The sequence below is a fragment of the Akebia trifoliata genome, chromosome 6, assembly GCF_017979445.1.
Source record: "Akebia trifoliata isolate Shusen 1 chromosome 6, ASM1797944v1, whole genome shotgun sequence".
In the NCBI taxonomy this organism is placed as follows: Eukaryota; Viridiplantae; Streptophyta; class Magnoliopsida; order Ranunculales; family Lardizabalaceae; genus Akebia; species Akebia trifoliata.
Genome location: NC_141380.1, coordinates 9227568 through 9255456, shown reverse-complemented (window position 1 = coordinate 9255456; position 27889 = coordinate 9227568). Strand labels below are relative to the sequence as shown.

Here is a 27889-nt window from a genome sequence, read left to right as displayed (position 1 = left end):
CCGATTTGAACCAACAAACGCAGCCTCAGTAATTATTTCCACACAATTGACACGTGTGGTCTATTAACCCATTTTTGCCCTTTTATTTGCACTTTTATAATGTTAAACGTCATTTGACGATCTCTATCAAACATACCGTTGAGATGGGAGGGTAAGCGTGTTCTCGAGAAATAATTTCCTAGTGATTATAATGGAAGGAGAGTCTTTAGGTCTCTCGCTCCATCTCAACTGTTTGTTTGACATAAAGTATCAAACGTCATTTGACAGTTATATTTTCCTTTTTTATTTTTAATTTTTCGTCCCTGGTTCCCTCCATATCTATCCGAACTAAATTCCCTCCTTCCCTCGTTTTCTCCTTTTTTAACAAAAATTGTGGTTTGTTGTTCGTCTCTCTTCCCCCAAACCCAGATCCCGCAACTTCTCTCTCCAATTTCTGCCCAATCTCCAATCTCTCGTCTTCGATCGTCGCTTCTAGACATCACTATCCAATCTTCGAAACCGGAAGATCAGATCGCTTCGAAAATCAAATCCAGAGAGGGTTTGATCGGTAGATCTTTCAAAGAATAGCAAAAAAAATCAATTTTTTGATGTCTGGAAGCCGAGCTTCGAATCGCTCGGCGCAGCAGCCGTCACCGCAGATCCTGCAATCATTGAAACGTCAACTTCCGTTCTCGAAGCCGCCGTTTGTTCCTCCAGATGATTATCATCGGTTCTCTGGAGTGAATCGTAGAGTTGCAAATGAGGAATTTGAAGGAATTGTTGTTAAATCCCCTGTAAGTTTACTTTGATTGATTGTGGATTTGTGTTTTTCACGATCTTTGATTAGGTTCTATTGATATTCGTTTTTTGTTTATTTTGAGGAGAATTCTACTAGGATCGGCTTTGTCTTTCAGTGATTCTGATTTTTATTTGGTGCGTGCGTCTTTGTTGAAATTTCAGACCTGAATTGCTTGTTTGTGGTTCGATTGGACTGGTCTGGATGTTCTGATTTAGTAAAATATGTTCCCAAATCCCAATCCATCTTTAGGAAATTGGATCAGTGGAACTCCCGTTGTTTCTGAGTTGATTTCTGGTTTCATCTGTGGTCTTAAGTCCTGTTGATTGCGTTTTTGATTCCTGTGATTGTTACTGAGTTAATTTATGGTGTCATTTGCGATCTTTTAGTCAGTTTTTGAGAGCCTTCAATTGTTGCGTGAGGGTTAGGGATTGCATATGTATGACGTTGAACTTATAATGCTCTATAAGGAGGTATTGGCTTGTGTCACTGAGGGCGAGATGAATTGTGTTTCAGTGATTTTAGCTGTTAATGTTAGGGAATTTATTGTTCTGAACTAGATTTCCCTTTTTTGTCCCAAATTTGTGCTTATACATGCTTTATTTTTTATATATTGGGTTTTGAGAACATAGGCCTATTCTTCTTTTTTTTGCTTTGCTCTGATGAAAAATTGAGTTTTGCAAGTGCATTTAAGCTACTTGGTTGAGGTACTTCAATTGCTTGGAGCTGCTTAAAAAGAAACTACCCATTTTGTTCATGATATTTACATGCTTCCTTTAAGTGGTTACATGCTAACCAAGACCGAAATATTGGATGCGAGTAAAATGATCCATGTGCAGTTGGAGTTCATTCTAATAATTTTATGCATTGTAGTGTGAATCGATATATCCTACATATTAGGCATTCTTGATCTCTTTAGAGAGTCTATGATGATGGGTTCTAGACTGAGGACATGTCATTGAATTTTACTGTGGTAAGGAGGATTATATGATGCTTTATTAAAGGAATTCTTTTATTGGAACAACTTTTGTCACCATGATCACGATAAAACTCTATGTTGTGCTGCCTATACTCCAGAGGTATTCATTTTTAAGAAAGAACAAAGGGGTTTTGTTACGAATTTTTTTTAGGGCATTTTTGGTAAGAAATTAAATTTCCAAGGTATATTTAATGCACCTTAACGTGTGCCCTTAGGGCACATGTTAACAAAACCTAGAACAAAAAGCCCAAGAATCAACACCACATGTTATGATTTTAAGGGCACACGTTAACAAAACCTAGAACAAAAAGCCCAAGAATCAACACCAAATGTTATGATTTTTAGTTTCTACATATCCATAAGTGAGGCCTATTGCTGTATTCTACAAGAAGCTGAACATAGAGAAACTGCTGATTTTTTGTTGTTCACTTCATGTCTTGCAACTTTAGTTTTGGATGAATGAATGCACAAATTCCATATTTTTTTTGTGTGGTTGTTCTTGACATTGTTTCCCCCCTTACTTTTGGGGTGCTCCTTGCTCTGATTTTAGTTTTTAGGGGAAAATAAGGTCAAAGAAATGAGTCAGTCAAGGTTTTTAATAGGAAAAAGTTCCATCACGAAAGCCTTATCCAAATATCTGGGTTCAGCTGTGTGAGAGAGAATCCTTTTTGTATTTAAGTTCTACTTGACTTACCTAAATGCTTAGACTATGATAAGAGAGGCACTGTGAAAAATGCAATCAAGGAGTAGGTTATGGAAATAATACCTCTATGCCTACCTTTAGTCATGTACTACTGGCAGACAATCTAGAGTTATCGTGGAGACCACTTGCTCTGTTGAAAAGATGATTATAGAATGGTGTTTTGCATGCTTCAATAGCTTTAACTTGAAGTTGGCTTGGTTAGAGCAAGGTAACCTTCATAGTTTCTTGTTGAACCATTAGTTGGGTGGAAGACCTAATTTTTTTCATGTTAGAGACTTTGAAAATCTTGGATTGGTAGAATTGTGGGTGTAGTTATAGATTATATGATATTATGAGCACCCTCTCCTTTCTAGTTGAGGGGAAGCAATCAATCAAGGCAAAATTTGAAGCTATATTACAATGCTCAATAATCTTTATCTCTTGAATGAATGAACATTTTGTTGTAGATAGAGATTCATATAAAGCAAGGTTATAGGGTAAAGGTTCGGAAGAGGGTGTAGTTTAGCAAGTTCATAGATATGATCCAATTTCATGTAAATTTTCTTTTCAAAGAAAAACGCTTTGCATAGGGTACTTTTTTCCGCTTGTCTCCTTCTCTTTTCTTTCTTCCAATTAAGTTCTTGTTACTAATTGATAGAAAATTACCTGTATTGGCCATGTTTTGTGCTTGCCCTTGTGGCTTGTTTCCATTCCATTTTAAGGAGGTCTTTGAATCCTAAGGGAAAGCACCATATGAACTTTGTGGATTTAACTTAAAAGCAGTCTTGGAGGTCATTCCTACGCCCAGGAAGTAAAAATATAGAGTCATGGATATTGCTAATTAAGCATAATCAATTTCATTATCAAGTCATATACGGCTTGTAGTCCAAGGGTTTTACTTTGGAATACGAGGCTAGGGGTTTTAAAATAAGTCAAATCCAGAATGAATATATGGAGTACGACCTTGGTAAGGAATGCATAGAGATGAGTTGCAGGTTAATGTTGATGGCTAGGAGAACTAAAAGGGATTGTTTCATTTTTACGGTTCTATATACATAAGGTGGGAAAGGTTGAAGATTACGCTAACCACAGATTTAAGACTAAGTGGGTCTGCTTGTGAATTTGGAGTTCCATGATACTAACATGTCTTGTAAGATTTTGCAAGATGGCAATAAGATCAGTTATGCTTTATGGTCCAGAATTTAGGGCAATCAGGATAAAACATGCCCATAGAACAAGTATAACTGAGATTAGGATGTTAAGATGGATGAGTGTCATACAAACCTACCTTAGAGATCGGCACTACCTTTTCAGCCTTGCCGTTTTATTTCAGCAAAGTTATGATCTCGGTTTTCTAAAAGTAAGCATAAAAATCAAAAGGAATTGCTACTGGCTTCTGAGTAAGAGAACAGATTCTATGGGTGTTTAACATTGGATTGATGTTACACTAGAATTTATTGCTCACTACATCTAGTGTATGTATCTTTGTATAGTGATATACATCCAAAGTTATGAACCCAATCACGTGTGAACATGAATAAACTATCATCCATCTAGAGTTGAAGTGGAAGATGAGAAAACCATTAGTGCTGAGTTCTCATTCTTATCTTTACATAATGTAATGGCCTGCCTGCAAAGCACGCCCCCATGTGAATTTGTTTGTGGTGGATGGTGTACACCATGTGAATCAATCCGATCAATTAAGGGAATTTGGATCTTGATGAAACTGTTCTGTTAATCGTTGGACTCTTGGACTATATGATAAGAGTTGAATAACAAGCACACAACCAAATATTTTGTCATATTTACTGTATAGGTGTATAGTAGTTCCAATCAATGTTTTAAAATCTGGGCCGATCGTTAACCCTTATGACTGACCGGGTCGGTCTAAAGCAGTCCAACCGGTGGGTCTAACCGGTTGGACCCAAAAATGAAATAGTGAGAGAATATTTTTGCTTTCTTCCCAAAATTAGGTAACATCAACTTCAAAAACATGATCCAATGTCACATGATGTAGAATACAAGATCTTAAGAACTTTTACAAAAAAAATTTAAAAGATAAATTCCTCCTATTGGTTTTGAATTTGAAATTTAAGAGTTTAGTGGCCGTTCATTTTCAAATCATGGATCAAGCCCAAAGAAAATATTTTATTTTATTTATTTATTTTAAATCTGGTCTGGACAAGAATTTTAGGGGTTGTCTTACTAAGCATGTGGATCCCACAATTAAAATCTTACAAAGTTTGATCATTTTCCATTAGTTTGTAAGAGAAGACCTAAGGTCAAGGGGGCATGTTATCAATTTTAAAACACATGGGGCATCTCAAATATTCACCAAATTATGGAGGGTTATGGGAAAAGTCACCCAAAAGTTGGATGGGTCCTTTCACAAACCCGACTGGGTCACCGGTTGAATCTGTCGGGCTAATTGGTTTTTTTAAAATTGGATTTTTTCGGTTGACTCAACCCGTAGAAGCTAATGGGTCTGGTCCAACCTGGTCGCACCGGTCCGGTTTTTAAAACATTGGTTCCAATAGTAATTTTCAAGTTTAATTTGGCCAAGAAACATTTCAAGTTCACTGATATAACTTACTCTGGAAAAATCTGAGATATTCCTAATCTGATACTTATTTGTTTAAAACCTGGTTAAATCCATGTCAGCCTTTCCCATTTCTGCCAATAGATTTTGATCTTTAAGTTAGACTTGGTAAAGTCGGAGTGGTCTTATCACGGGCCTAGGATTAAACCCCGCATTCACTCTTAAACTATAAAGAGAGTATCAATGGATACTTCCAAATTTCTGAGTGACTTGGAGGAGTGGACTGCTAGTGTCATCCTTTTATTTGCATACTCCACCCTTTTTGATACTTGGTGCTTCATATATTCGGTTAAGTGTAGGAGTTTAGAGGTGTCTTCTTTGATGCTTTTCTGGGTAGATGGGACTGGGTATGTAACATTTCTGAATAGTTTGGGTGTCTGGTTGCTTGTCTTTTTCTCTTTCTCCTTTCTTTACTTGATTGGTTTCCTCAACCTCCATTTAACAAATTTCTTTTACTTATCAAAATAATAAGAATAATTGGGTTAAAAGAATCATTACCATTAACATTACATTCACTGGACCTTATGTACATGCATCTCAAATTTTTAGCACAAAATATTTCCCAATATGCTAGCTAATAAATAAATGGTGTTCTCAACAGTTGAAGCGGAAGCCCGAAGCAGAAGACTATGAGGCCGAGTCTAGTGAGTGGACTATTGGTCCTGAACACACTGAAGTGGTTACCAGCCCCCTCCGGACACCTGTATCCGGAAAAGGGGGAAGGATATACAGCAGGGCAAAGGTATCAAAGTACAATAAGTCTGGTCCTCAAACTCCCATGTCAAATACTGGTGAGAAATACTTTTGATATGTTTTATGTTTGTAATTTAATATCTCTAGAACTTTGAGGATCTCAATAAAAGCATGTATTCATGGTAAGTAACTGCTACAGGAATATCATGGGCTCAAGCTCTCTTGGGTCCAGCATGACTCTTTTATCTCCCATAACTGAGTTTACTCTCACATTGCCATTCCCACCAAAAAGAAAAGAAAAAGAACAACAAAAAGGAAAATAGACATGTAATAAGATTGTTTCTGTACATTTTGCAGGCTCTCCTTCTGGCAATCCTCTCACTCCAGTTGGTTCTTGCCGTTACGACAGCTCTCTAGGTAATTGAAGTAGTGTCTGCCTCTTATGCTGTCATCGACAAGGATGTTGGGTAGTGTTTGAGCTATTTATTTATCTTTCACACGGTGTTGAAGTTACACAAGTTCAAGCATTGAGAATGAATTAAATAAGATGTGTCTCTCTTTCAGGTCTCTTGACAAAAAAGTTTATCAATTTGATCAAACATGCAGAAGATGGTATGCTTGATCTTAATAAAGCTGCTGAGACTTTGGAGGTGAGCATTTTATTACCTGATCAAGTGTATTATGTACATCCACATATTCTTATGTTTAAATGGTTTCTGCCGATACAGGTACAGAAGAGGCGGATATATGACATAACAAATGTCCTAGAAGGAATCGGACTCATAGAGAAGAAGCTTAAGAACAGAATACGCTGGAAGTAATCTAGAATCTCTTTTAAATCTATAAGGCATTGTTTTATTTCGTTGTTTGGGAGTTCTAGAACATCTTTAAGAACTTGAGATTTATTTGACGATTAATTGGTTGATTGATTGATTAGGGGACTTGATGTCTCAAGTACGGGTGAGGATGACGATGTCAATGTTTTACAGGTATGTAAAAAAGCAGATATTAGCCTCCTGGCATGCAAACACTTGCGCTTTTTGAGCTTATCATATCTTTAAACTTTTTTCCTTTTTTTTCTTTGAAAGTATCATTGTGCATGGGATATTGGATCATTGACAACCTCTGTTGTTTATCATACTATATTAGTCATGACCGTAGTATAGGACTTCTGAAAACGTGCTTTTGGATTTTTTTTTTTTTTCATTTGGAGGTTATTTTCTCTTCTGCAGGCAGAAGTTGAAAACCTTTCTATGGACGAGCGCATGTTAGATGATCAAATAAGGTTCTGCAATACATTCCACTGATATCTTATTGCTTCGTCACAAACTTTGGATTATGCTGATGCTTGGAATTTGTTGCAGAGAAATGCAAGAACGATTGAGGGGCCTTAGTGAGGATGACAACACTCAAAGGTAGACAAATATTTTCCTCTTAAAATGCTATCGGATTTAGTTCTTAAATTGTATTTAATCATTTTACTTGGTCACTTCTCTTCCAACTATGTTAGGTGGCTTTTTGTGACTGAAGAGGACATTAAGGGTCTACCCTGCTTTCAGGTTGGTTTGATTTATGTGACATATACTCTGTGATGCATGTGACATATACTCTGATGCACTCTTGACATGGTGGTAATATGACTGCTGAGAACTTGTTATTGCCTATATACATAGACTTCCCGTTTTTTTTTGTGTGGCTGTTTTCAGCAAAATTCCATTCTCAAAAGTCCTCTGTGCCTTTCTTCTAGCAGAATGAGACCCTGATAGCAATTAAAGCTCCACATGGCACCACTCTGGAAGTCCCAGATCCTGATGAGGTAGGTAGACACAGAGAAGACAAAGAAAGAAGCCCATTTTACAGTTTTATATTTTTCAATTCTGATGCACAAAGACTCTTTCCCTTGTATCTGTCAGGCCGTGGACTATCCACAGAGGAGATACAGAATTGTCCTACGAAGCACAATGGGCCCCATTGATGTTTACCTTGTCAGGTGCTCTTGCTCTCATGTCCAATATGAGATATTTTCTTTGTACTATTGTGCTCTATCCTTCCTGCCAACAATAATTGAATTTGGTATTGGATTTTAGACAGAATTTTGACCGACTTTTTTTATATTTCTTCCTGGTAGTCAATTTGAAGAGAAGTTTGAGGAGATGAACGGTGCTGAGGCACCTCTGACCCTCCCACTAGCATCAAGTTCAGGATCTGATGTAAATCACCCTACATCAGCAATGGTGATGGAAGAAAGCAGAGGGAAGGAGATAGAACTACAAGGACAAGATGCTAACAGGATGTGCACAGATCTTAATGCTTCACAGGACTTTGTGGGTGGTATCATGAAAATTGTACCCTCAGACGTTGATGTAAGTGCCATTTATCTAAGTTGTGATAATTAATTACGTGTTAGCAGATTTACAAAATAAAATCAATTTGTCAAGGAACCTAAAAAGAGCACAAGTAAAACACTTCCTTTTTTTTCTGACTTGTTGATTGTCAAAAAACCAAATATCGTAAAAGTTGAGTGATTTCATACAGAACCCATTTTCACCGCCAATTGACAAATTGAGGTTCTTTAGTAGATGGGTGTTGTAGCATGGTTTTAAAACTCCTTTGGACATCTCGTCTTGGACGAGTTTTTCCGATACGTTTGAGTCATCTTGTTCAACAATGAGAAAAATGAACCATGGCTTTAAATCTCGTCCAATATGTTTGACTTGTCTATCCATCTCGTTGGTGGATGATACTGAGATGTATCGGACGAGTCTTCTTGGTCTCGCACGAGATTTAAAACCATGCATTGTAGTCATATTATAAAACATGTGCTATTTAATTTGAGATCCATCTTGTTTTCTTTTGCAGAGTGATGCAGATTACTGGCTTCTGTCAGATGCTGGAGTTAGCATCACGGACATGTGGAAGACAGATCGTATCCTTTCTTTACTTTCTTTTTTTACCTGTTTTTTTTTTTCTTTTGTTGTTGGAATGTCAATGCTAAATTCCTTGATTCTGACCATAGCTGGGGTTGGATGGGATGGGATGGATACACTTCACTCAGAGGACTTTGTGATGACTGATATGAGCACACCACGGCCACAAACTCCACCATCTGGCACTATTGAAGTGCCATCTGCTTCTAACACTACTCAAAGCTGAATGTTTTTTGATGAACTGGATGAATCTCAGCTCTATGATTTATCAGAACCTATATCACATCCTTCCATTTCCTGACATGTCACTGATTCAAGCCTAAGTTGGGATCGAATGAAAACCATGGGTTTTGCCAGCTAAATGTTAGCAAGAGAAGTTATTGGAATATTGGAAAGTGGCTGATTCAGTGTACAGTTTTGTATTTGATCCATTGATGTAGGAATGGAATGGAGACAAATGTAATCTTTGTTCCAACTTTTTTTCTTCCCTGTATAATATTTTGCTCTATTGTACCGTGTTTAGAAATTTCCTTTTTTTTTATATAGTAAGTACTGATTTTAAATTGGATTTCAATTTAGGTTGGTTATGGCAAGTAAGAAGCTGTTCGATCATTCTTTGATTTGAATTAAAGAGTTGATCGACAGTCATGAGTACTGTACACTGATTATTCTCCACAAGTATCATGGTTGCATACATTCTACACTGCACTGCACTGCATGTATGGTGGGCAGAATCATGTCACATTCTTACCTAGAAGATCTTCTAGGCCAATGGCTGCATTATCAATTGATCCTAACAAGTTGATACATGGAAGATCTCCATGGTGGGAATGCTGGAATGGTAAGTTAAGTTGCTTGGTATACGTAACACTTGTTTTAGATTGCTGTAATATGAGTGGTGGTCTATGTTTCATCCATAATTATTAGATATGGAGTTATATTATAATGTCCCAGAGTCGCACCCACACCCACACCCACACCCACACCCACACCCACGTGAAAATATTTTTAGTGTACAAAAATAGGTACTAGTAACAATAACAATACAAGATAAAACCACAAATCAAAGTAGAGGGCACTGACAGATTTATGTGGTTCAACAAGATTTCTTAAGCTCATGGGCGATATGGGATCCTTTGCATTATTTCCATGAAAAGCAGGGTCATAATCTTTCAATCTTATTTCCTCTCGGTAACTGAAATTTTCTCTTATAGAAAACACCTAATATGAAGTTCAAATTTATACAAATGACAATTGCAGGCTTGGAATCACTCCTAATCTACTGTCCGTTCAATCAACCGATATAATACCACCAACAAAATACAGTATCATAGTTATGAGTTGAGCCGAATAGATTTCAGAATTGAGAAATTCTCTTGTAGTTTCCAAAAACAGTCGTACATATACAAATGAAATATGGCTTTAGAGGAATTGCACACGTGCAGATCACTTATCTTTTTTATCTTTCTTTCCAATCCAACTTGCAACAATTGGAGTGAGAGCTACTGTTGGAGGAAACCTGATTGGAGATGCAGCCTTGTGTGCAGCATAAGCAAGAGCAAAAGTCCCTACCTTTTCCCCAGTTTCATTCGCTGAGATTCCCACCTAAACACAAAGATATTCATGAAACTTGAGCAACCTTGAGATGCATTTGGCACTAGCAGATCACAGAAAATTTTGTTTTTGTATTTTTTTTTACCTTCTGCAGCAATGCTTGGACATCAATCCCTGCACTTACAAGAACGTAACAAAGTGAGAAGGAGATCAATGATAAAGTAATGGAGGTGGCGAGGTACGCTCCTCCGTATTTCGCTAATAGCTCTTTGGCTTGATCCCCCTTGGACTTCTCTCCTTTCTCTTCCTTCCCTTCATCTTTGGAACTAAATATCTGCAGTAATTTGGTTGAAAATAAACTATAAGCGAGACTGAATAGTGTAAGAAAATAAAATATCCCAAAAATTATTTATCATTCAGGTTCAACAAAGACCCAAATTATTTAGGTTTTCCCGTATCAAAAACTAAATTTAAGGTATCTAATTCAGGGGTGTCCACTGGTTGGTTTTGGTTAAGTTTCACATATAACTAACCGAAACCTAAATAAACGATGGGCTCTGGTTCTTATTGATTTTAGTTCTAAATATGAAACCTACGGCCCTGTTTGGTTACATAGTAGAAAGTTATTATCGAAGAAATTAGCTTTTAGAAAATAGAAAGTAGTTTCTTCTTTTTTACTTTTAAAAAAATAGAATTTTAAAATTAACCTAAACGATATCTATATATATATATATTATAAGTGTCTAAACGAGCTTGTGTAATGCCCCATCAATATTTGTTTGTTACCTGATAAGATAGACAATTAATTTTCAATGAAAGAAATATATGTAATTCCTCACTTGATGGTTGATACCAATAATGAATTCATCACGCAAATCAAACTTTTTCAAAGAAAAAAAAAAACTAAAACTTTGAAAATTAGGATCTAGAGTCTTTGTTTGCAGTAGAGATTGAGGACTAAGAAATGTTAACGAATACTTGGGCATATAGAACGCTTGAAAAAAAAAAAAAAAAAAACTACACGTTGTCTTTAAATTCTAGTTTTAACTTAAAGTACATATGCATTTCTAATTACCTCATTGATTGATATTTAACTCTTTAGATTCTAATCTTAGCTTTAAGGACATTTACTTCTAATAACGTCCTTGGTTAGATTACCAACCAAAAATGTTTTTTTTTTTTTTTTTTAAATTATGAGAAATCATTAATATTACAAGATCAAAATGAATATAAAAGGTTTATTGGAGAAAACTATAAATTCCGAAGGAAAAAATTTCTTCGAGCTCGCCTTTCTTTCGCATCGACCCTAATTTTGTCCGTGGTCTTTAATTTTGGATTAAAAAAAAAAAAACTTGTGCAACAGAAAACAACTTAAAATCAAAATCAAACCCAAACCCGATTTCCTAAAATCTATCAAAGTGATTATTTGTTCTACTATGAAATCAGATTACAAACCTATGGTTCAAGTTTCTCAAAATCCCCCACATCACCAGTCTCTTCGACAATAATACATAGTGACCCAATCACCCAAATCATCAAAATAAAAATAAATAAAAGAATGAGTAATCTTGATATACCTTCCATAGACCTGCTTCAAGACCAAATTTCTCAGTGGTTTCTTCTGCAGAATTGGGGTTGATTTCAGTTTCCTTTGTTGTTTCTTTGAGAGCTCTTACTCTGAAGCGCTTCAAATTGGGTTTAGAGGATTTGAAGTTAGGAGGTGAAGCATAATTGCAGACAATTAAATTTTCATTCTTTAACAAAGAAGAAGGAGAAGAAGGGAAGAGCAGAATTGCAGCCATTGTTGTTGTCAACAAAAATATCACCTATCCCCACATGAAGAGCGATATGGACAATGGAGAACTAAATGAAAATTTTAAATAAAATCTAAATTAAATTAATAAAGAAAACGAAAATCCCATCTTACCCCTCCCTTTTAATTAAATCAAATTATGTCCCTTTGGACTTTTGGTGTGTACATTTGGGCTCTATCTAAAAAGCCCATATAAGAATAAATCTTCTACATTGATAGCGCATCAAGTTTAGTTTATTGGGCTCTGCCTTGAAAGACTAGACCTTATGCATACATTATTAGGTCAACCGAATCAGACTTCTATCTCCCCCAGAGATGAAACTAGACATTTGTAATTGTTTCTGAAACACACCTTTCCTTTTGAATAATGCTGAGGTGACCTCAAGATTGTACCTCATATCGCACATCTTGATGTGAAAGTGTGTAGAAACCATTAGATAGTTTTCCATCGAGATATGAGTCAAAAAACATCTATCGTTCCTACACATTTTCACGTCATGATGTGGTTTTTCTCTGTTTTAGGATTTTTCATGTAAATCATGTGTTGTGGTTGATTTCTTTTATATTTTTATTTTCTTTGTTGTTTGTTCTCTTTAATTTTAGCATCCCGGGTTGAAGGTTGGAGTTTTCCTAACATGAATGCCTATCTACAATTTGTATAAATATTATTATGAATGATGGCATTCTTTTATTATACTTGATTTGGTTTGATTCATCATCGAGTGGGCTTCGTAGCGAAGAAAAACATCCATTTCATATATATAGTCAGGATTGGGCTTTTTTATTATTAAAAGCCCAATCCATTAGCACCTATTGTGTGTAAGGGTTATTTTGGTCATTGTCGCCCTTTTCTTCAACGTAAACATGAGGCTGTGGGAAGGGACAAGTAGCCAACATAAGCTCTACAACACTTTTTAAGGAAAGAATTCAGAAATAGAAATAATTTTATGAGATAAAATATCACTGTTGGATGCGATATTATATTATATTATTTCTATAAATAAAATGGCACCTACTTAACAAGCACTCGAACTCGTTGCACCCCACCTCACCCCACGTATTCTCATAACACACTTTATTTTTAAAAAATAAAGACAAAAATAAAATAATATTATTGGGGGTGATTTATTTTTTTAATAACCAGTATCCCCTTAGACAGCGGACTGGGCCCGTATGACTTTGCCCGGTCCTAGACCATGGTCTTGTCTAACGATTAGTCTCAGGGGTAAGTGAGGGTGTGCCCTCACGAGTGACCCATGAGGAATTAATGCTCATATTGGGTATTGAACTCATGGCGTAGGCATTAACTGCTTATTGATCCAATTGAAGAGTTTGAATTTAAGGATTTTTTATTTGCAATTGAAGAAAGTGGGCATTTGGGTTATTTCTAAGTCTATGAAAGGAACCTAATTCAAGTGCCATTAGTTTAGAGAGTTGCTATTGGCACCCCAACATTTTTTACTTATTACACCCTAATTTCTTAAATAATTTATCATACCCCAATTAAAGATTTTAAATCACACCATTCAAATATTACAAAGGTTTGGTTCAAATTACCATCTAAGCATTACAATACATTATAACACTCGTTCAAACAATTTCAACCATTGTTTAACATTATGCCTTCATTTAAAATCTTAAACCCAACAAATAGAAATATAGAAGAAAAAAACATGAAAGAGAGCTTCTATTGGCACTCCAGCTTTTATTTATTGTCAATCATTTACTTATTTTCTTTATTTGCCAGTAGCAACTCTTAGTTTAAGAAAATGAATATTCACCAAAATGCCTACATGCACCTTTCGATCTCACTCTTCCCTAATAGATTAACGTGAAATCATCACATTACCCTTGAAATCAAATTCCCTTTGATTTTCCTTTCCAAAATTGATTACATTCGACCTATTGGGTATAGAAAATTATAGGATTTTCAACAAGGAATTAAAGTAATGTAATGATGAATTTAAGATGGAGACAAATAAATTATAGTAATTAACTATAGGGGTTGAAGAGCTTGAAGAAAACTGGAATTTTTTAGGAAGAATTGAAAAAAAAAAAAAGAGTTAGTGGTTGCCCACTGGCTTCGCTCCCATGACTCGCCCTAGTCATCTTGGTATCTAAGGCAACAAGATCATCGCATTAAGTCATTCGAACTCCAAATTTATTTGTCCAATATTATCAACTGAGTTAACTTGGAAGAGTCAATTGGATTAGTTTTCATAAATCTAAATGTTTGTAATTATATACTTAAAATATAGTTGAGACTCACGCTCTACTAATTCACCTTGAGGTAAACAATATATAATTATTAAAATATATCAATATATAGGGTGGCGTTCTTCATCCAACATTAGGGAGCCAACGCATTTGTCCTATATGGCTTAAAAGTTTTGAATTGAGTTGATTTTTGTGAGGACAATCTCTAGGATGAGGAGACCATCCCCCACAAAAAATCAGCCCAATATGAAACTTCTAAATCCATCAAAAGTGATTTATAAATTATCGATAAAAAATTGACGGTCCACAATTCACTTTTGATGGGGTTTGAAGGTTTTGATTAGGTTAATTATATTTGAGAACATGTTATATTGGAAAAATAAAATAAATTAAAATAAATATCATATGTATTATTATCGTGGGTATCCCCATCCTTCAGGTGAGACTAGTCTCACGGTCACACGTACCGCACCCTCAGAAAGTCTTACGTGCAATTGATTGAGTTGAGGATCAATTGGACCCTAAAAGGTGTCCGATATATTTATATAATAAAACACAATTGAGTTGATACAGTTGTTTAATACAAACTTTTATGTGAAACTCACTTTAACCACTTTATTGTTTTTCTCTTTACCACCTCAATTTTATTTTAACTCTATCAATTTTATTATATTTTCTCTTATACCCTTTTAACATCAAATTTCTTTAATAATAGCCTTCCAACTTTATTTTTTCACTTTTATGTCATTAACTTTCCTATCACAATATAATTTTGTGGGATCCACTTTATTTTTTTTACATTTCACCCCTTTATAATTTTACTATATTTTCTCTTTTATCCCCTTTAACCTATTTTATTGTATTTCATTTTTTACCTTAAAAATTTTATAATAATACCCCAAATCCAATCTGACTTAACTCAAATCCACTAATTTCATGTCGTGTTCGTGGGTTGTGTTAAAATTACCACCACCTACTTCAACTTTATTTTTTTCTCTTTTACCCCCTTAACCTGAGAAAGGATGTATGTGCTATAGGCACGGGTGGACTTTAGTATATAATAAAACAAAATTGAGTAAGTACAGTTATGTGACACAAACCTTTGTGTAGGACTCAATTTAACTACTTTATTATTTTTTTCTTTTTACCCACTCAACTTGATTTTCACTCCTTTGATTTAAATGTATTTCCTCTTTTATCCTTTTTTAACTTATTTTATTGTTTATCAACCTCAATATTTTTTAATAATACCCTTCCAACTTTATTTTCTTCCACTTTTATGTCCTTAACCCTACTATTAAATTATAGTTTTGTGAGACCTATTTTATTTCTTTTACATTTCAACCTCTATAATTTTACTATATTTTCTCTTTAATACACTTTATTATTTTTCATTTTTACCCATTTAACCTTAAAAATTTTCAATAATACCTCAAATCCAATTAGGCTTGACCCAAGCCCACTAATTTCGAGTTGTGTTTGCAAATCGTGTTAAAATTACCACCACCTACTCCAACTTTATTTTTTTCGCTTCTACCCCTTAACCCAAAAGAGGATGCATGTGTCGTAGGCACGGGGTGAACGCTAGTATATATATCATAATTTTTAATATATATTTTTATTTATTTTTTATACTTCATCGTTTCTTTCTTCTTTTTTCCCAAAGTTTTTCCTTGCCTTTTTGAACCCGTACTCCAACTTAGTGACTATGTTCAATGATAGGTAGGAGAGAGAAGGTGGGCACCTAAATTCTATACTATATATAGTACCATATTGATGATGGAACTCCCCTCTACCTCCCTTTATACCTTTGGGCAAGTTCTTTGTATTAGGATATAATAGGATGCATTATAATAAGATGCAACTGTGATGTCTAAAAACTTTTTTCTCTTAACGATTAGGATAAGATAAGATTAAGTTAAGATTCTATTTTATTACATAAAGATTAGGATTAGCATATGATTGGATTCGCTTAGACTTTGATTCTATTTAAAGCTCTCTATTATTTTTTATATAAACATAATTAGGATTCTTGTAACCACAATTAAGAGAATCAATCATTTTCTTTTTGTTAACACTTTCAACCCACCCACACCCCATTTCTTTGAACCAACTTTCTTTTTAAAATCCTCTCTCTCTCTCTCTCTCTCTCATTTGGATACAGGAGAATAGTGTTTTTTTTTTTTCTTTTCTAAAAAGGAGAACCAATAATAGTCTTTCCACCCTAAACATTTATTTAATTCAATTCCATAAGAAAAAAAAAGTTGATGTGGGGGTAATTATTAGAAATCTTCCTTCAATCACCCTTGATTTATGTTTGCTTTCTTATGTGCATGCATGCCAAGATGCCCAACTTCATTAACATTCATGACTCACTTGTGGTGGACAAGAAGAAAACTGACCACTCCTGTCTTTGTCGGGCCCTATTAGCCATCTTCCATTTTTTCCACAAATAAATGAATATTGTGTAGTTGGATCTCTTTTAGGATTTGCGATGGGGTCCATCAAACACATTACATTACATTACACGTAACAAAATAACTAAGATGTCACCATATGGTATTGTCCCATTAGGGTTGTCAACTTGTCAATGGATTGGATCTTCTCAATCGGATCAGGGTTGATTTGGTACCAATCTAACAAGGATTGGATCGGAGCCCAGGTTTTATTGAGTCTCAATATTAGGATCCGAACCCAATCCAATAACAATTGGATTTTTTTTCTCATTTTCAGAGTTGAAAAACTGGTTTTTTTTTTTTTTTTGGGGTAGGGTCAAGTGTTAATGCGCCACTATAAGAGAAAGACACCCAAATCCAGCTCAGCACCTCATAGTCCACTTAATCCACGTCAGATCATTGTGATCGTGGGTCCCACGTGTCACATATAGATTGAATTGAAGATGTGGGTCGCTTTTAGGCAAATAGCTGTGCCTAATGATGGTTTATGTCAAAATATTGAGAATTATGGACCACATCTTTGGGTCCATTAGTTTATGGACCCACCATGGGTGAAATAGGCCCAAAGACAACGATGAAACTTGCTTAAATGCGGCGGTTACGAAACTTGATCCATGTGGCAATGTTTGAGAATCAAACACGTGGGACAGATGGGATGGAGTCAGCACACCTCATTATTAGCTTTTTGTCTTCTTGTGGTAGAGGCCTATAGACCACCTATGTAAAAGTCCAAAAAATAATGATCAAGAAAAATAAATAAACTATATTGCTTTTTTTTTTTTATATTTATTTTTGTTAAAAGATGCGAAAGACAAAGAGACGACTTAGTCCATTCGGCCACAAGTCAGAAACTACGGTTTGTCTTGACCATTAATTAATTAATTAAACCTAAATTAATGCTCTGATACTGTATAAAGTGGGACCCAATCACTCGTAGATTTCTTACGTAAATAGAGCTGTAAATGCTGAAATCAGTTGAGCTGAACTACAGTGGAACACTTCAAAATAATATTTTGATGAATCATGGGGGAGCAGAATATGTGAAAAATTCAATTTTCGTGATTTAATTGAGATGGATCAATTGGGATATCAAGTGCTACAATAGAAAATATAACAGGTGTCAACTAGTTTAATTGATTGGACCTGAATTCGTTTCTTGTCAACATCAAATTGATCAGTTAACCCAGATTAACTTCGATTGAAATAATAATGTTTGAGGCCTTGATTTTAAATTTGTAAAAAGTTGGGTGAGGATCAAAATTTTCTCAACATTCACAGATTTCACGTAAGTTTTTATGAAAGAATAATGATTTTCTAACTGGAAAATCTTCACTCGGACAATACTTAGTTGATATGGCAAAAGTATAAAATCATAGATCTTTTTCTTTAAGATACATAATTGCACATTCTCTTAAAATATGTGTAGTTGTATATCCCAAGAAAAAGATCTATGATTCCATGTCTTTGTCATGCTAGTCAAATATTGATTGAGTGAAAATTTTCTAATCAGAGAATTATGACTTTTATATAAAGAGTCGTGATTTAATCATAATTTTTTTCTCGGGATGCACAAATATACATTCCAATAAATTTGTGCAATTATGTATTTTGAAAAAATATTCTATGATTCTAACATATGCCATGTCAGAGAGCGTATGAGAGTGCGTCGGAGGTGGGGGCGTCAAAAAATTGTAAATTAGAGTACAGAGAGAAAAATCACGATTCACACGATATATATGAATAAACGAAACTTTGAGCCGCACAAAATGACGGAACCCAATAAAGCAGAAACAAAACAAAGTGGCTTTACTTTGCACGTGAGTGGCCCCCACTCCAATACTTTGGACACGTGTTTTTCTTTCATTGGTCTACTAGATCCAGTATTAGACCTGGCGTGACTAAAACCTAACCAGTCTACTTGGCATGAAAATGGTTCAATCTCAACGCAATATAGCCTCTGATTAACTTAGGAAAGACAACTTCACGTGATTTTACATCATATGGGAAAATATAAATACCTATCTCACATGCAAATGTTTATTTTTTTCCAGTAATAAAAGACTACGATACGGTAAAAGTAAAAAAATATTATACATGACAAGATTATACTTGATAAAGATGAGGTCAGGGTCAGTAAATTAGGGCCTCAATGGGTTGGTTATGTTCGATATCTTTTATATATATATATATATACAACATCAAACATTTTGGCAAAACATTTTTTAAAACATAAATTAGAAGTTTTGGAATGGGGTGATTTTTGGTGAGGATGATTTCTATGGTGAGGAGATCATCATCACCAAAAATCAGCCCATTCCAAAACTTCTAACTCCATCAAAAATTATTTACAAAAAATGGACGGACCACGATTTTTCAACTTGTAAACATGGGGTTAGAAGTGTTGGAATTGGCTGATTTTTGGTGAGGATGATCTCCTCACCGTAGAGATCATCCTCACAAAAAATCAGTCAATTCCAAAACTTTTAACCCATGTAGGACAAAAATGATTAGCTAAAATGTTAGCCAATGTGTTTGGTGCTGAACGGGACCCATATATATATATATACACTAAGAATCGAAACCTAAACAAAATAACGATTCCGATTCTTGATTTCCGTCTTAGGGTATACGAGACATTGGAAATCAATGAAACTTAGTAAAAAAAAATTTACACACAATGAAATTTTCAAATAAATCAATTTTTTAAAAAGAAAATCTTAATAAATTATGAAATGGTAAAAAAAAAATTGTAGTAGAAATTGAGATGGAACATAGTGTAGTGACGGATGTTTATGCATAGAGAGTTAAAAAATGAAAAATAAAGATTCCACACTCTTATGTTTTAGTTTTAGTTCAATATAACTTCTAGATATCTATAGATCAATATATTAATATTTATTATAAATATAATATAATTTTAGTTAAATACAACTTCTAGGTATCTATTGATCAATATTTAATTAGATTATTAGTATCAAGTCTTAATATAACTATCAAGAAGTACCCAAAATGATCTAATTCATTATGAACTCATGTACCAATTCAAAATTGGATGATCTCTACTTGTTGAAAAAACTTGGTGGAGTTGAGACGTGCGATTTTATGCACTAATCTCATTCAAATGGTTTAGGGATACTTTAAGATATAATAATAATACATCTACGTAACAAACACCAACATCTCAATTTTCTTTTATATTAAAAAATCACTAGAAATTGGCATGTACAAATGCACATGTATAAAAGGGTTTATTTGTAATTTAAAGTATTGATTAAAGGATTTCAATGTTGCATTAGGACATAAAATGGGTTGGATTTTATTTGAAATTCGAGTGATCTAAATCCAAATTTAGTGGGTTTGGACCCTTGGAGTAGACCTGATAAAAAAATGGGTCAAATATGGGTTAATGTCCCTTGATTTGATTTAGATCTGAATTGGATATGAATTCATCCCTATATCTGCCTAGATTCAAATGATCTATTGCTTTGAAAATTATATTTATATGTTCTTCATTATATCATTTTTCTATTACTTTAATATGACATGAATTTTTATAAAATAAAAAGAATTATAATAGTACAATATAATAATATTGCAATTAGAAAAGGAATATATATACAACAATAAAATATTGAACGGTTTGAAATTGTCCCATTCGATCAATTCAAATCAAGTAAATCAATCAGGTCGAATTCATATCCAAATTTAGGGATAACAAAATGGTTTGGATATTGTTTTAGCTAAATAAGATCTAAGTAGGATTCATATATGGCTCCGGATTCGAATAAAAAATTCGATTATGGATATGGATATTCTCATATCCGACTTGAACACAACCCGTTTTAAGCCTTAGGTTACATAGTAAAAAGGTTACTTTTGTAATTTTGAAAAATAAGCAACATGATTACTATCACGCAATTTTTTTTTTAATACCAAAATACTCTTGATTGTATTAAATTTAAGAGTCATGATAATCTGACTCGAAAAAGTGTACTCGATCGATGTGTGGTTGATGTGGCAAGTGCACAAAACCATAGATCTTTTTCTTTAGACTACACAAGGAAATAGATTTATAGTTCTGTGCACTTGCCACATCAATTGTATATGTTTTTATGAGTCAATTTATCATTAGTCTAAATTTAAATATAAAAGTGGGGATATTTTTGACCACTCAAATTTTGGTATCTAACCAACTACTGTGCCTTTTCTCATTATAATATTAAACAACATATGTATTATTTAGGGGAAATTAGACCCGACACAAGAATTTCTTTCTAATTAGTCCCAAAGTTTCATGGATTCTCTTAATGGTCCATTTATTAAAACTTAATCAATCCTTGAACTCCACTCCAAATATTTCTCACAATTAAAATGTCGAAACTATCCTAATCATTCAAAGTCACTATTTTTTGTTAAAAAAATAATAATATTGGATTTTTAGCATCTCAATCAAGTTTCAAAGACTATTTCAATGAAAAGGATTTGAGAAGGAAGATGTCATTTGAAAGGGTTTTTTTAAGCATTTTGAATATAGATGTAAGAAAGTTAGGATTTTTTCAATCTTTTTTACTTTGTTTTTGGATGAAAATCGATCAAGAATGGTTATTTTAGTTTGAAATCATTTACACAAGTCGTTATGTCACGTTTTTAGTCGACCTGTCCATGTATTTTAGTTGAAAAATTCAAAAAATAAAAAATCTATGGATTTTACCAACGTCGAGCTCATCAATTTTAACTTTTGAGTTCAACATCTATATTGTCAAGTTTGACATTTAAAAAAAAATTGTTGAACTCAACAATAAATAAAAATTAGTGAACTTGACAAAAAAAGTGATGAACGAGACAATAATAAAAATTGGCTAGTTCAACAATAAAAAGTGATGAGTTTGACAATAAAAATATTAAAGTTGACAAAACGTTGTGATTTTTTATTTTTATTTTTAAATCTCAACTTTGTTTTTCATTTTTTGTTATAAACCATCAAAATAAATTTTAAAAAATACATCTAAATGTTCAAAATTAAAAGTATATCTTTTTCATTCGCATTAGAAAAATTCAAGTGTATGAAAAAGATGAAAAAGGGTAATATGGGTATTTTCAAACATAACAAATTCGGATATGAGGCCGAGGGACCGTTAAGAAAAGAAAGAAATCCCTCCACCAGGGTCCTTGAATAAAATTTTCCTTTTATTTAAGAAAGCAAATGAAACAAAATAAGTGATGGGAAGTATAAACCAATAATTGGGAAGAGAGTCGCATGGCACAGCACCGAAGAGGAAAATAAAAGGCGAAGGAAGAAACAGAATGGGAGGAGATAATATATCATACTGGTGAGTCTATCCATCCTATCCCTTACTGAGTCGTATCTCTCTTTATCTCTAATAACAAAAATCAAATCCAATCCAATCTCGATTTAAAAGGTTCAAATCAAAGTTTCCACCATTTACCCCCTTAATTCTCTAATGATCTCCTGATTATCCGTCCAAAATCACTAACCATGAGTTCAGACGCCGTTACCTCTTATCTTATACGGCGAAACTCAATGGTTTCATCTACTATACCCTCAGAACACAACATCCCATTAAAGAAACATAGATCAAGTATTCTGTTAACTAATGGCGACAAAGCCTCCTCATTCCCCACCTTTGATTTAGAACTCTTCTCTTTAAAATCACCATCTTACACATCCTTAAAAGATCTACCACCGGCTTCACCGCTACACCAATCTCCTACAGAAATCGGCATTCAGTCCATTTACCAAATACCCATCAAGAATCAACTCGTGAAACAAGCCGCCTGGGCTTACTTGCAGCCCATGAAGTCCACTTCTCCAAGTTCCTCCACCACCCTACATTCTTTCCGTCGGATGTGGGTCAGATTCTCCAGCAAGTATGTCAAAAATCCGGTCAACGCTTTCTTACAATTCATTAATGAGCGAGTCATACAGACGATCGCGCGGGCTCTTGATCGATTACTTGGAGCGATTCGACTCCGGGTTAACAACAGACGGCAACAGTAATATAACGGTGATGGTAACAGTTAATGGTAAAGGTAATGGCGTCAGAAGCGGAAGTGGAAATGGAAATGATTGTGTGATGACGTGTAGTCTTTAATGTACACAAGTTGAAGGATCATGAGAGCTAGACATTACTAAATGAATGAATGACTGACCGGAAAAAAAAAAAAAAAAAAACACTAATTCAGGTACTAATTTCAATTGAAGAATTGGTAGAAATAAAAGAATAAATTTTTGTTACTTTTTGCCTTTTGGGTTTCTTCTTTATAATCTCATTATTGAGGTTGTGATCGCCTTAGCCTGATTCGTGCTGCACGTAACGTTTCAATCATATCGGATTCTTGAACATTAGTTTGATCTTGATCATCGTGTGAGTTATCAGCGTCTTCTGTGATTTGATATTCATGTACTTGATTGATTTTCGAAAACTTGACTTTCGATGTTGGCGATGAGGGTTGCATCATCTGCCTATTGAAGGATCCATTGGTCTCCTGCAACGAGCAAGAACATAGATACAGTAAGGAACATAGTCACAAAATTCTCCAATTTTTTTCCAAAAATTCGGATTTTCCAAATAAGGGGCTAACTACATATTAGTAAATATGATGTATTAATCGAAGAATACAGTAACATTTTTTTTACCCTTGCCCCCAAGGAACATAGTCCCAAATTCTCCAAAATTTTCAAAATGTAAAATAGGGTTTTAAAAGCATAATTTGTTCCTGATTTTCAACTATAGATAGTTGGTCAACATGAGGACATCAACATGGAACATAGGTCTAGACATTAGGAAGCATAACCTGAGTGGTGGTGTCTCTGGCCTTTGCGGATTGAGCAGCCAAATACTGGAGGAATTGGAAAAATGTGGACTGTCCATAATATGCACAATTCTTCCAATAAAAGACGGCCAAATCCCAGACTCTTGTCCTAAACTCCAGCAATTTTTGATCAATATCTGTCTCATACTCAGCAATGTGTGGCTGCAAGAAGGTTTCATACACATAGGTGGTTCCCTGCATTGGAGAAACATTAAATTATTGTTCTTCCAAATATATTAGCATTGTCATTGACTCATGTCAGTTATACTTGGCCTAAAATTGTCACCTTTGTCTTGGGATACCATAAGTAGATGATGAATGCCAGCTTCATCTCACCATACAATGGTAACCTTCAAAAGAAATTAGTTGAACTCTGTTAGAAAATGTGATTAGCAGTTTGGTCAGTTTATATCATCTCAAAATCTATATATATTAGGGGGTCTGATCCGACTTACCATGAAACAAAAACATCAGCGAACCTCTCGATAATGGTCACCACTGCAACGATTATCCTGTAAGGCATGTGAGTAATGGATGTATAATAGTGAAAACTCAGGGGTGATAAACAAGTAGAATATCCATTATACTCACGTTTTGTGAGTGTTGGGTGAACGATACAACTTCTATTATTATTGACAAGTAGTATTTACAAAACTAGCTGAGCTCATAAAATTGCTCTGGAACTGAGAGTTCAAAATTAACCATTCTTAATTGTTATAGCTTCTGCAGCTCACATTAGATGGATGTTAAGTTTGGACTACTGAGCTTATACTGGACGAATTCGTGGCCAGGTTGTGGGCTATCTTTCAACTAATACCCCAAGTTCACCATGATGTTTTCCCATATCATTTCTGACTTTGCTAAATGTCTGTCGTTCCCCAATTGAACTTGGGAAAGAATACTTACTTAGTAAATGTTCACATCCCTATAGTGGATTCTAAGGACATAATCTACATAAAAAACTTAACTGGCTTCGGCCTTTATCTATTTTTCTTGTTTCTTATCTAGTGCATAGACGGGGGCTCACCATTATGGTGGTTATAAGTTATAAAAGTGTTACTTCTTACTTGTGTGACCACTGTTCTTGTTACGGTGACAATTGCACTTACCTGCCCCTTTCACAGATGATGTTAATTTACCCTCACACTTTTATCTTTTTTTGTTACAAAAAAATTAAATTTTAAAACGATAATAATGACCCAGTCTAAGCATTCACAATCTCACATGTGAATCCACCCATTTTTTCACAGGGATATTTTTGTTTATAAAAATGAATAACATTTTAAAAAGGGTAAAATGGTCTTTACAAAAAGAAAAAAAAATCATTTTTTAACTGTTTGCTCCTGGCAAATAGACGGGAGAGGGGTAAGTGAGCCCATTAGATAACTATAGCGGAGGCAAGTGCAATTGTCAAAAAGTTAGGAGGTCGGCATAGAATTATGCCAAACCATAAGGGGCGAAAGCGTAATTTACCCTTCTAGTTATAAAACATTAAGTACAAAAAAAAAATCCAAAAATAAAGTGTTGAATTTGAAATCAAGTTTATAAATTGTAATTTGAAATTTAAAATTTAGTTATAAACTTAAATTTGTTAGCACCTTTAAATAGGCTATTATATTCTAAATTCCTAAAAATAACATCTTTTAAAATTTAAGTTGATAGTTTCATAAATGTTATTCTAGTATATCATTTGGCATAATTGTTTTGAACAGAAAAGGTGTCATTAACAAATAGCATAATGGGGGTTGGTGCCGTTTGGGTGTTGGCTTCACTATTTCTTTATAAGCAAGTGTGTAATGGTTAATAATTAGTAAGTGAATTCAGGTTTCGCACACAGATTGTGGTATCAACACTTATAAACTTACCAACTTAGCAAGTTTACACCTTCATCACATAGTTTTAAAACTCGTCAAGTCGACACGAAAATCGGCTGAGTTGACTCAATTGGATTTCAAGGTGAAACAGTATTAAAAGTTGAAATAATCAACTTGTCGAGTCAACTAAAAAATTCAGGTGAGTCAAGTCAAACTCAGTTGAGTTCAATGCACCGAGTCAAAAAGCTGAAAATTCATTAGGTTCCAAAAATCCATTTAAAACCCCTGATTTTTCTCCAAAAATCAATCATCTTCAAGCACTTCAATGTATTCAACCTCATTTTCAATCCATTTGTTTCAAACTCTTGAAGAAAATCCTTGAACTTTCTACTAAAAAATCCACCATCTTCAAGTTCTTTCACTCGTTCGACTTGGTTTTCAATCCATAGAGTTGAACCTTGAGAATAAAACCCTTGATTATTCCATTGGAAAGGCCATTATCTTCAAGTTCTTCAAAGTTCAGCCCAATCAATCTCGTCTTCAATTGCTTGAAGAAAACTCTTTTGAGTTCTAAAAAATCATTTTCTCGTCCCTTCCTTAAGAATCCTGCCTTGTTCCTGAGTTAGAAAGCTTTAATGATATATATATATATAAGCTTGAACAGGAGAGAGAGATCTTAAGATGACTATAGGTTTTAGGGGGAAAAATCAAGGGCATTTCTCTTGCAATTGAAGATGAGGGTACTTTAAGTCATTAAATATTTTAATTTGACTTCATTGAGTCGATTCCCAAGTTTTCGACTTGACTCCACTCAATGGAAATTCAAGTCAAGTCGAGTTTTCCACTTTTAAAACTATGCTTCACCATACCTTCAAATATCCAAGTCAAGTCATGTATCATTAAAGTTGAGGAATACCCTCATCACAATGGGAGTACAAACCCATTGTCCTTACCCCACCTCCCAATTTCCTACATCTACCGTGGGTGCTACCATGGTTTTTAAACTCGTTCGAGACTGAGATGTATCGCCCGAGTTAACTCGGTATCAGAGCTGAACGAGATCAACTCACAAAGTCATTTTTTGATCGAGATTTACGAGTCACATTCAATTTTTTTATTTGTCTCATGAGACGTATCGGAAAACTCGTCCGAGACGACTCGGTATCAGAGCTGTACGAGACGAGATGAGATACCGAGTTTAAAAACCATGGGTGCTACCCCACCATTTTGGCCAGTTCCACTAACTAAACTCCAAAGACAACCAATCATATGTAATCGGATAAATTTTACCGCCAATGTAAAAGTAAAAATTGTAGCGAATTTACCATCAAGTCTCTTTGATATTTATTTTATTTTTAAATTACACGGTAAATTTATCCGGTACTTAAATATTTCAAAACCGAATCTGGTCAAATAACTTGACCAAAAGTTTCATCAATTATTATATTTTCACCTTGATTTTTTGACCTAGGAAGATCCCAAGGAAGAATTCTACAAGAATCCTTATCTTGAAACAACTATTGTTCATTCAATATTTTGCTAGAAATTAGTTAATCATCCATGCCATCTTCTTGAGGGATTTAATTCTCAGTTTTCTTTCCTAATTAATATTTTAAGAATCAAACCCAAATGCGAATGCAAACAACAAGACCTAAGCATGTAAAATATTAACTAACAAATAATGTTCAAGAAAGGCTTATTAATTACCAATACTGACACCAAAAGCGAAGTTCTTCAATCTCGACTCTGTTCTTCTCCACTGTTTTATAGCACTCAAATGCAGGATAGGCGTATCCGAAAACAATCCTGCCATCCAAAATCAAGATTTTTTAATATTTACTCCAGAAAAAACTAAAAAACTAAAAAACTAAAAAACTAAAAATAAATACTGATTTAAAATAGAAATTTCATGAAGAAAAATTGAATGGAGAAATACACTAGAATCCTTGTGATGAAATCGCCCAACATTTTAATCTTTCGTGTATCAACCTCCACCAATAAACCTTCAAAACCATAAAATTTACATCAGATGCGCCTTAAATTTTTCCAAAAAAAACAGCGTATGTTAGCAAAATCAATCAATCGAACGCCTCGATTTCCACCATTATTGTCTCTCAATTCCATTAAAAGAAAAAAAAAACAATTTTACCACTATTTTACAACAAAAATGCGAAGAAAAAAAACTCAAAAAATCAATTCGATCGCTCCTTGAACACGAACAATATCTGGTCGAAGGTTTGAAGAAATCTTAGGTCCGAAAGATTAACATTCGATGAATTTAATCACTTGTAATCACGGATAAAAAACAGTGAAAATTTGAAATAAATTCGAGACTTCGCTTTCAGTTTTTGTAAGAATCAACAATTTACCTTCAGAAAAGGCCTCTTATTCTGCAAAGTGAGCGTCAAGGGAGAGAGACGAATTTGCAGAAAACTTGAGATCGAAGAACAGAGAAATTTGTGAGAATAGATATTATATTGAAGAGGCTGAAGGAGACGGAACAACGTTAGAGAGAGAAGATAGTTTCGTGCCACGTACGCTTTCCA

General features: G+C 34.3%; 3 protein-coding genes across 6 annotated transcripts; 1 reads left to right on the top strand and 2 right to left on the bottom strand.

Annotated features, from left to right (window-relative positions):
- Positions 1-311: 311 nt before the first annotated feature.
- LOC147400132 (transcription factor E2FA-like) lies at positions 312-9644 on the top strand. Of its 4 annotated transcripts, none has more exons than XR_015179191.1 (14): positions 312-773; positions 5637-5826; positions 6086-6145; positions 6293-6545; positions 6666-6717; positions 6961-7013; positions 7093-7143; positions 7239-7287; positions 7479-7544; positions 7642-7718; positions 7857-8091; positions 8588-8654; positions 8745-9114; positions 9235-9644. XR_015179191.1 is itself a non-coding variant. In XM_086445738.1 (14 exons), the coding sequence occupies exons 1-14, from the start codon at positions 588-590 to the stop codon at positions 8879-8881; spliced, it is 1401 nt and encodes a 466-aa protein (XP_086301864.1). In that variant the 5' UTR covers positions 312-587; the 3' UTR covers positions 8882-9212. The 4 variants fall into 4 exon arrangements, 3 of the variants coding, with proteins under 3 accessions (XP_086301864.1, XP_086301863.1, XP_086301865.1); XM_086445738.1 differs by lacking the exon at positions 9235-9644 and having other exon boundaries at positions 6293-6378; positions 6457-6545; positions 7476-7544; positions 8745-9212; XM_086445739.1 differs by lacking the exon at positions 9235-9644 and having other exon boundaries at positions 313-773; positions 6293-6378; positions 6457-6545; positions 8745-9211.
- A 270-nt stretch (positions 9645-9914) lies between these two features.
- On the bottom strand, positions 9915-12060 carry LOC147400131 (FAM210B-like protein). Its single transcript, XM_086445740.1, has 3 exons — positions 11787-12060; positions 10355-10543; positions 9915-10260 (listed from the first exon to the last, which is right to left on the bottom strand). The coding sequence occupies exons 1-3, from the start codon at positions 12009-12011 to the stop codon at positions 10102-10104; spliced, it is 573 nt and encodes a 190-aa protein (XP_086301866.1). The 5' UTR covers positions 12012-12060; the 3' UTR covers positions 9915-10101.
- A 9819-nt stretch (positions 12061-21879) lies between these two features.
- On the bottom strand, positions 21880-27869 carry LOC147400130 (putative HVA22-like protein g). Its single transcript, XM_086445736.1, has 7 exons — positions 27713-27869; positions 27280-27346; positions 27051-27149; positions 23985-24041; positions 23816-23879; positions 23512-23724; positions 21880-23202 (listed from the first exon to the last, which is right to left on the bottom strand). Exons 2-7 carry the CDS (start codon positions 27309-27311, stop codon positions 22987-22989), a joined length of 681 nt encoding a protein of 226 aa, XP_086301862.1. The 5' UTR covers positions 27312-27346; positions 27713-27869; the 3' UTR covers positions 21880-22986.
- Between the last annotated feature and the right edge of the window lie 20 nt (positions 27870-27889).

Bases quoted from the DNA above. Each gene is read 5' to 3' on its own strand.
- LOC147400132 (XM_086445737.1), top strand. From the start codon at position 588: ATGTCTGGAAGCCGAGCTTCGAATCGCTCGGCGCAGCAGCCGTCACCG. The intron at 7,288-7,478 runs GTTGGTTTGATT...TTCTTCTAGCAG, and splicing joins AGGGTCTACCCTGCTTTCAG to AATGAGACCCTGATAGCAAT. The intron at 7,545-7,641 runs GTAGGTAGACAC...TGTATCTGTCAG, and splicing joins AAGTCCCAGATCCTGATGAG to GCCGTGGACTATCCACAGAG.
- LOC147400131 (XM_086445740.1), bottom strand. From the start codon at position 12,011: ATGGCTGCAATTCTGCTCTTCCCTTCTTCTCCTTCTTCTTTGTTAAAG. The intron at 10,544-11,786 runs GTATATCAAGAT...AAATTACTGCAG, and splicing joins TTGAAGCAGGTCTATGGAAG to ATATTTAGTTCCAAAGATGA. The intron at 10,261-10,354 runs GTAAAAAAAAAT...CTTTGTGTTTAG, and splicing joins TCCAAGCATTGCTGCAGAAG to GTGGGAATCTCAGCGAATGA.
- LOC147400130 (XM_086445736.1), bottom strand. From the start codon at position 27,311: ATGTTGGGCGATTTCATCACAAGGATTCTAGT. The intron at 27,150-27,279 runs GTATTTCTCCAT...TTTGGATGGCAG, and splicing joins TTCATCACAAGGATTCTAGT to GATTGTTTTCGGATACGCCT. The intron at 23,203-23,511 runs GTTATGCTTCCT...TGCTCGTTGCAG, and splicing joins CCAGAGACACCACCACTCAG to GAGACCAATGGATCCTTCAA.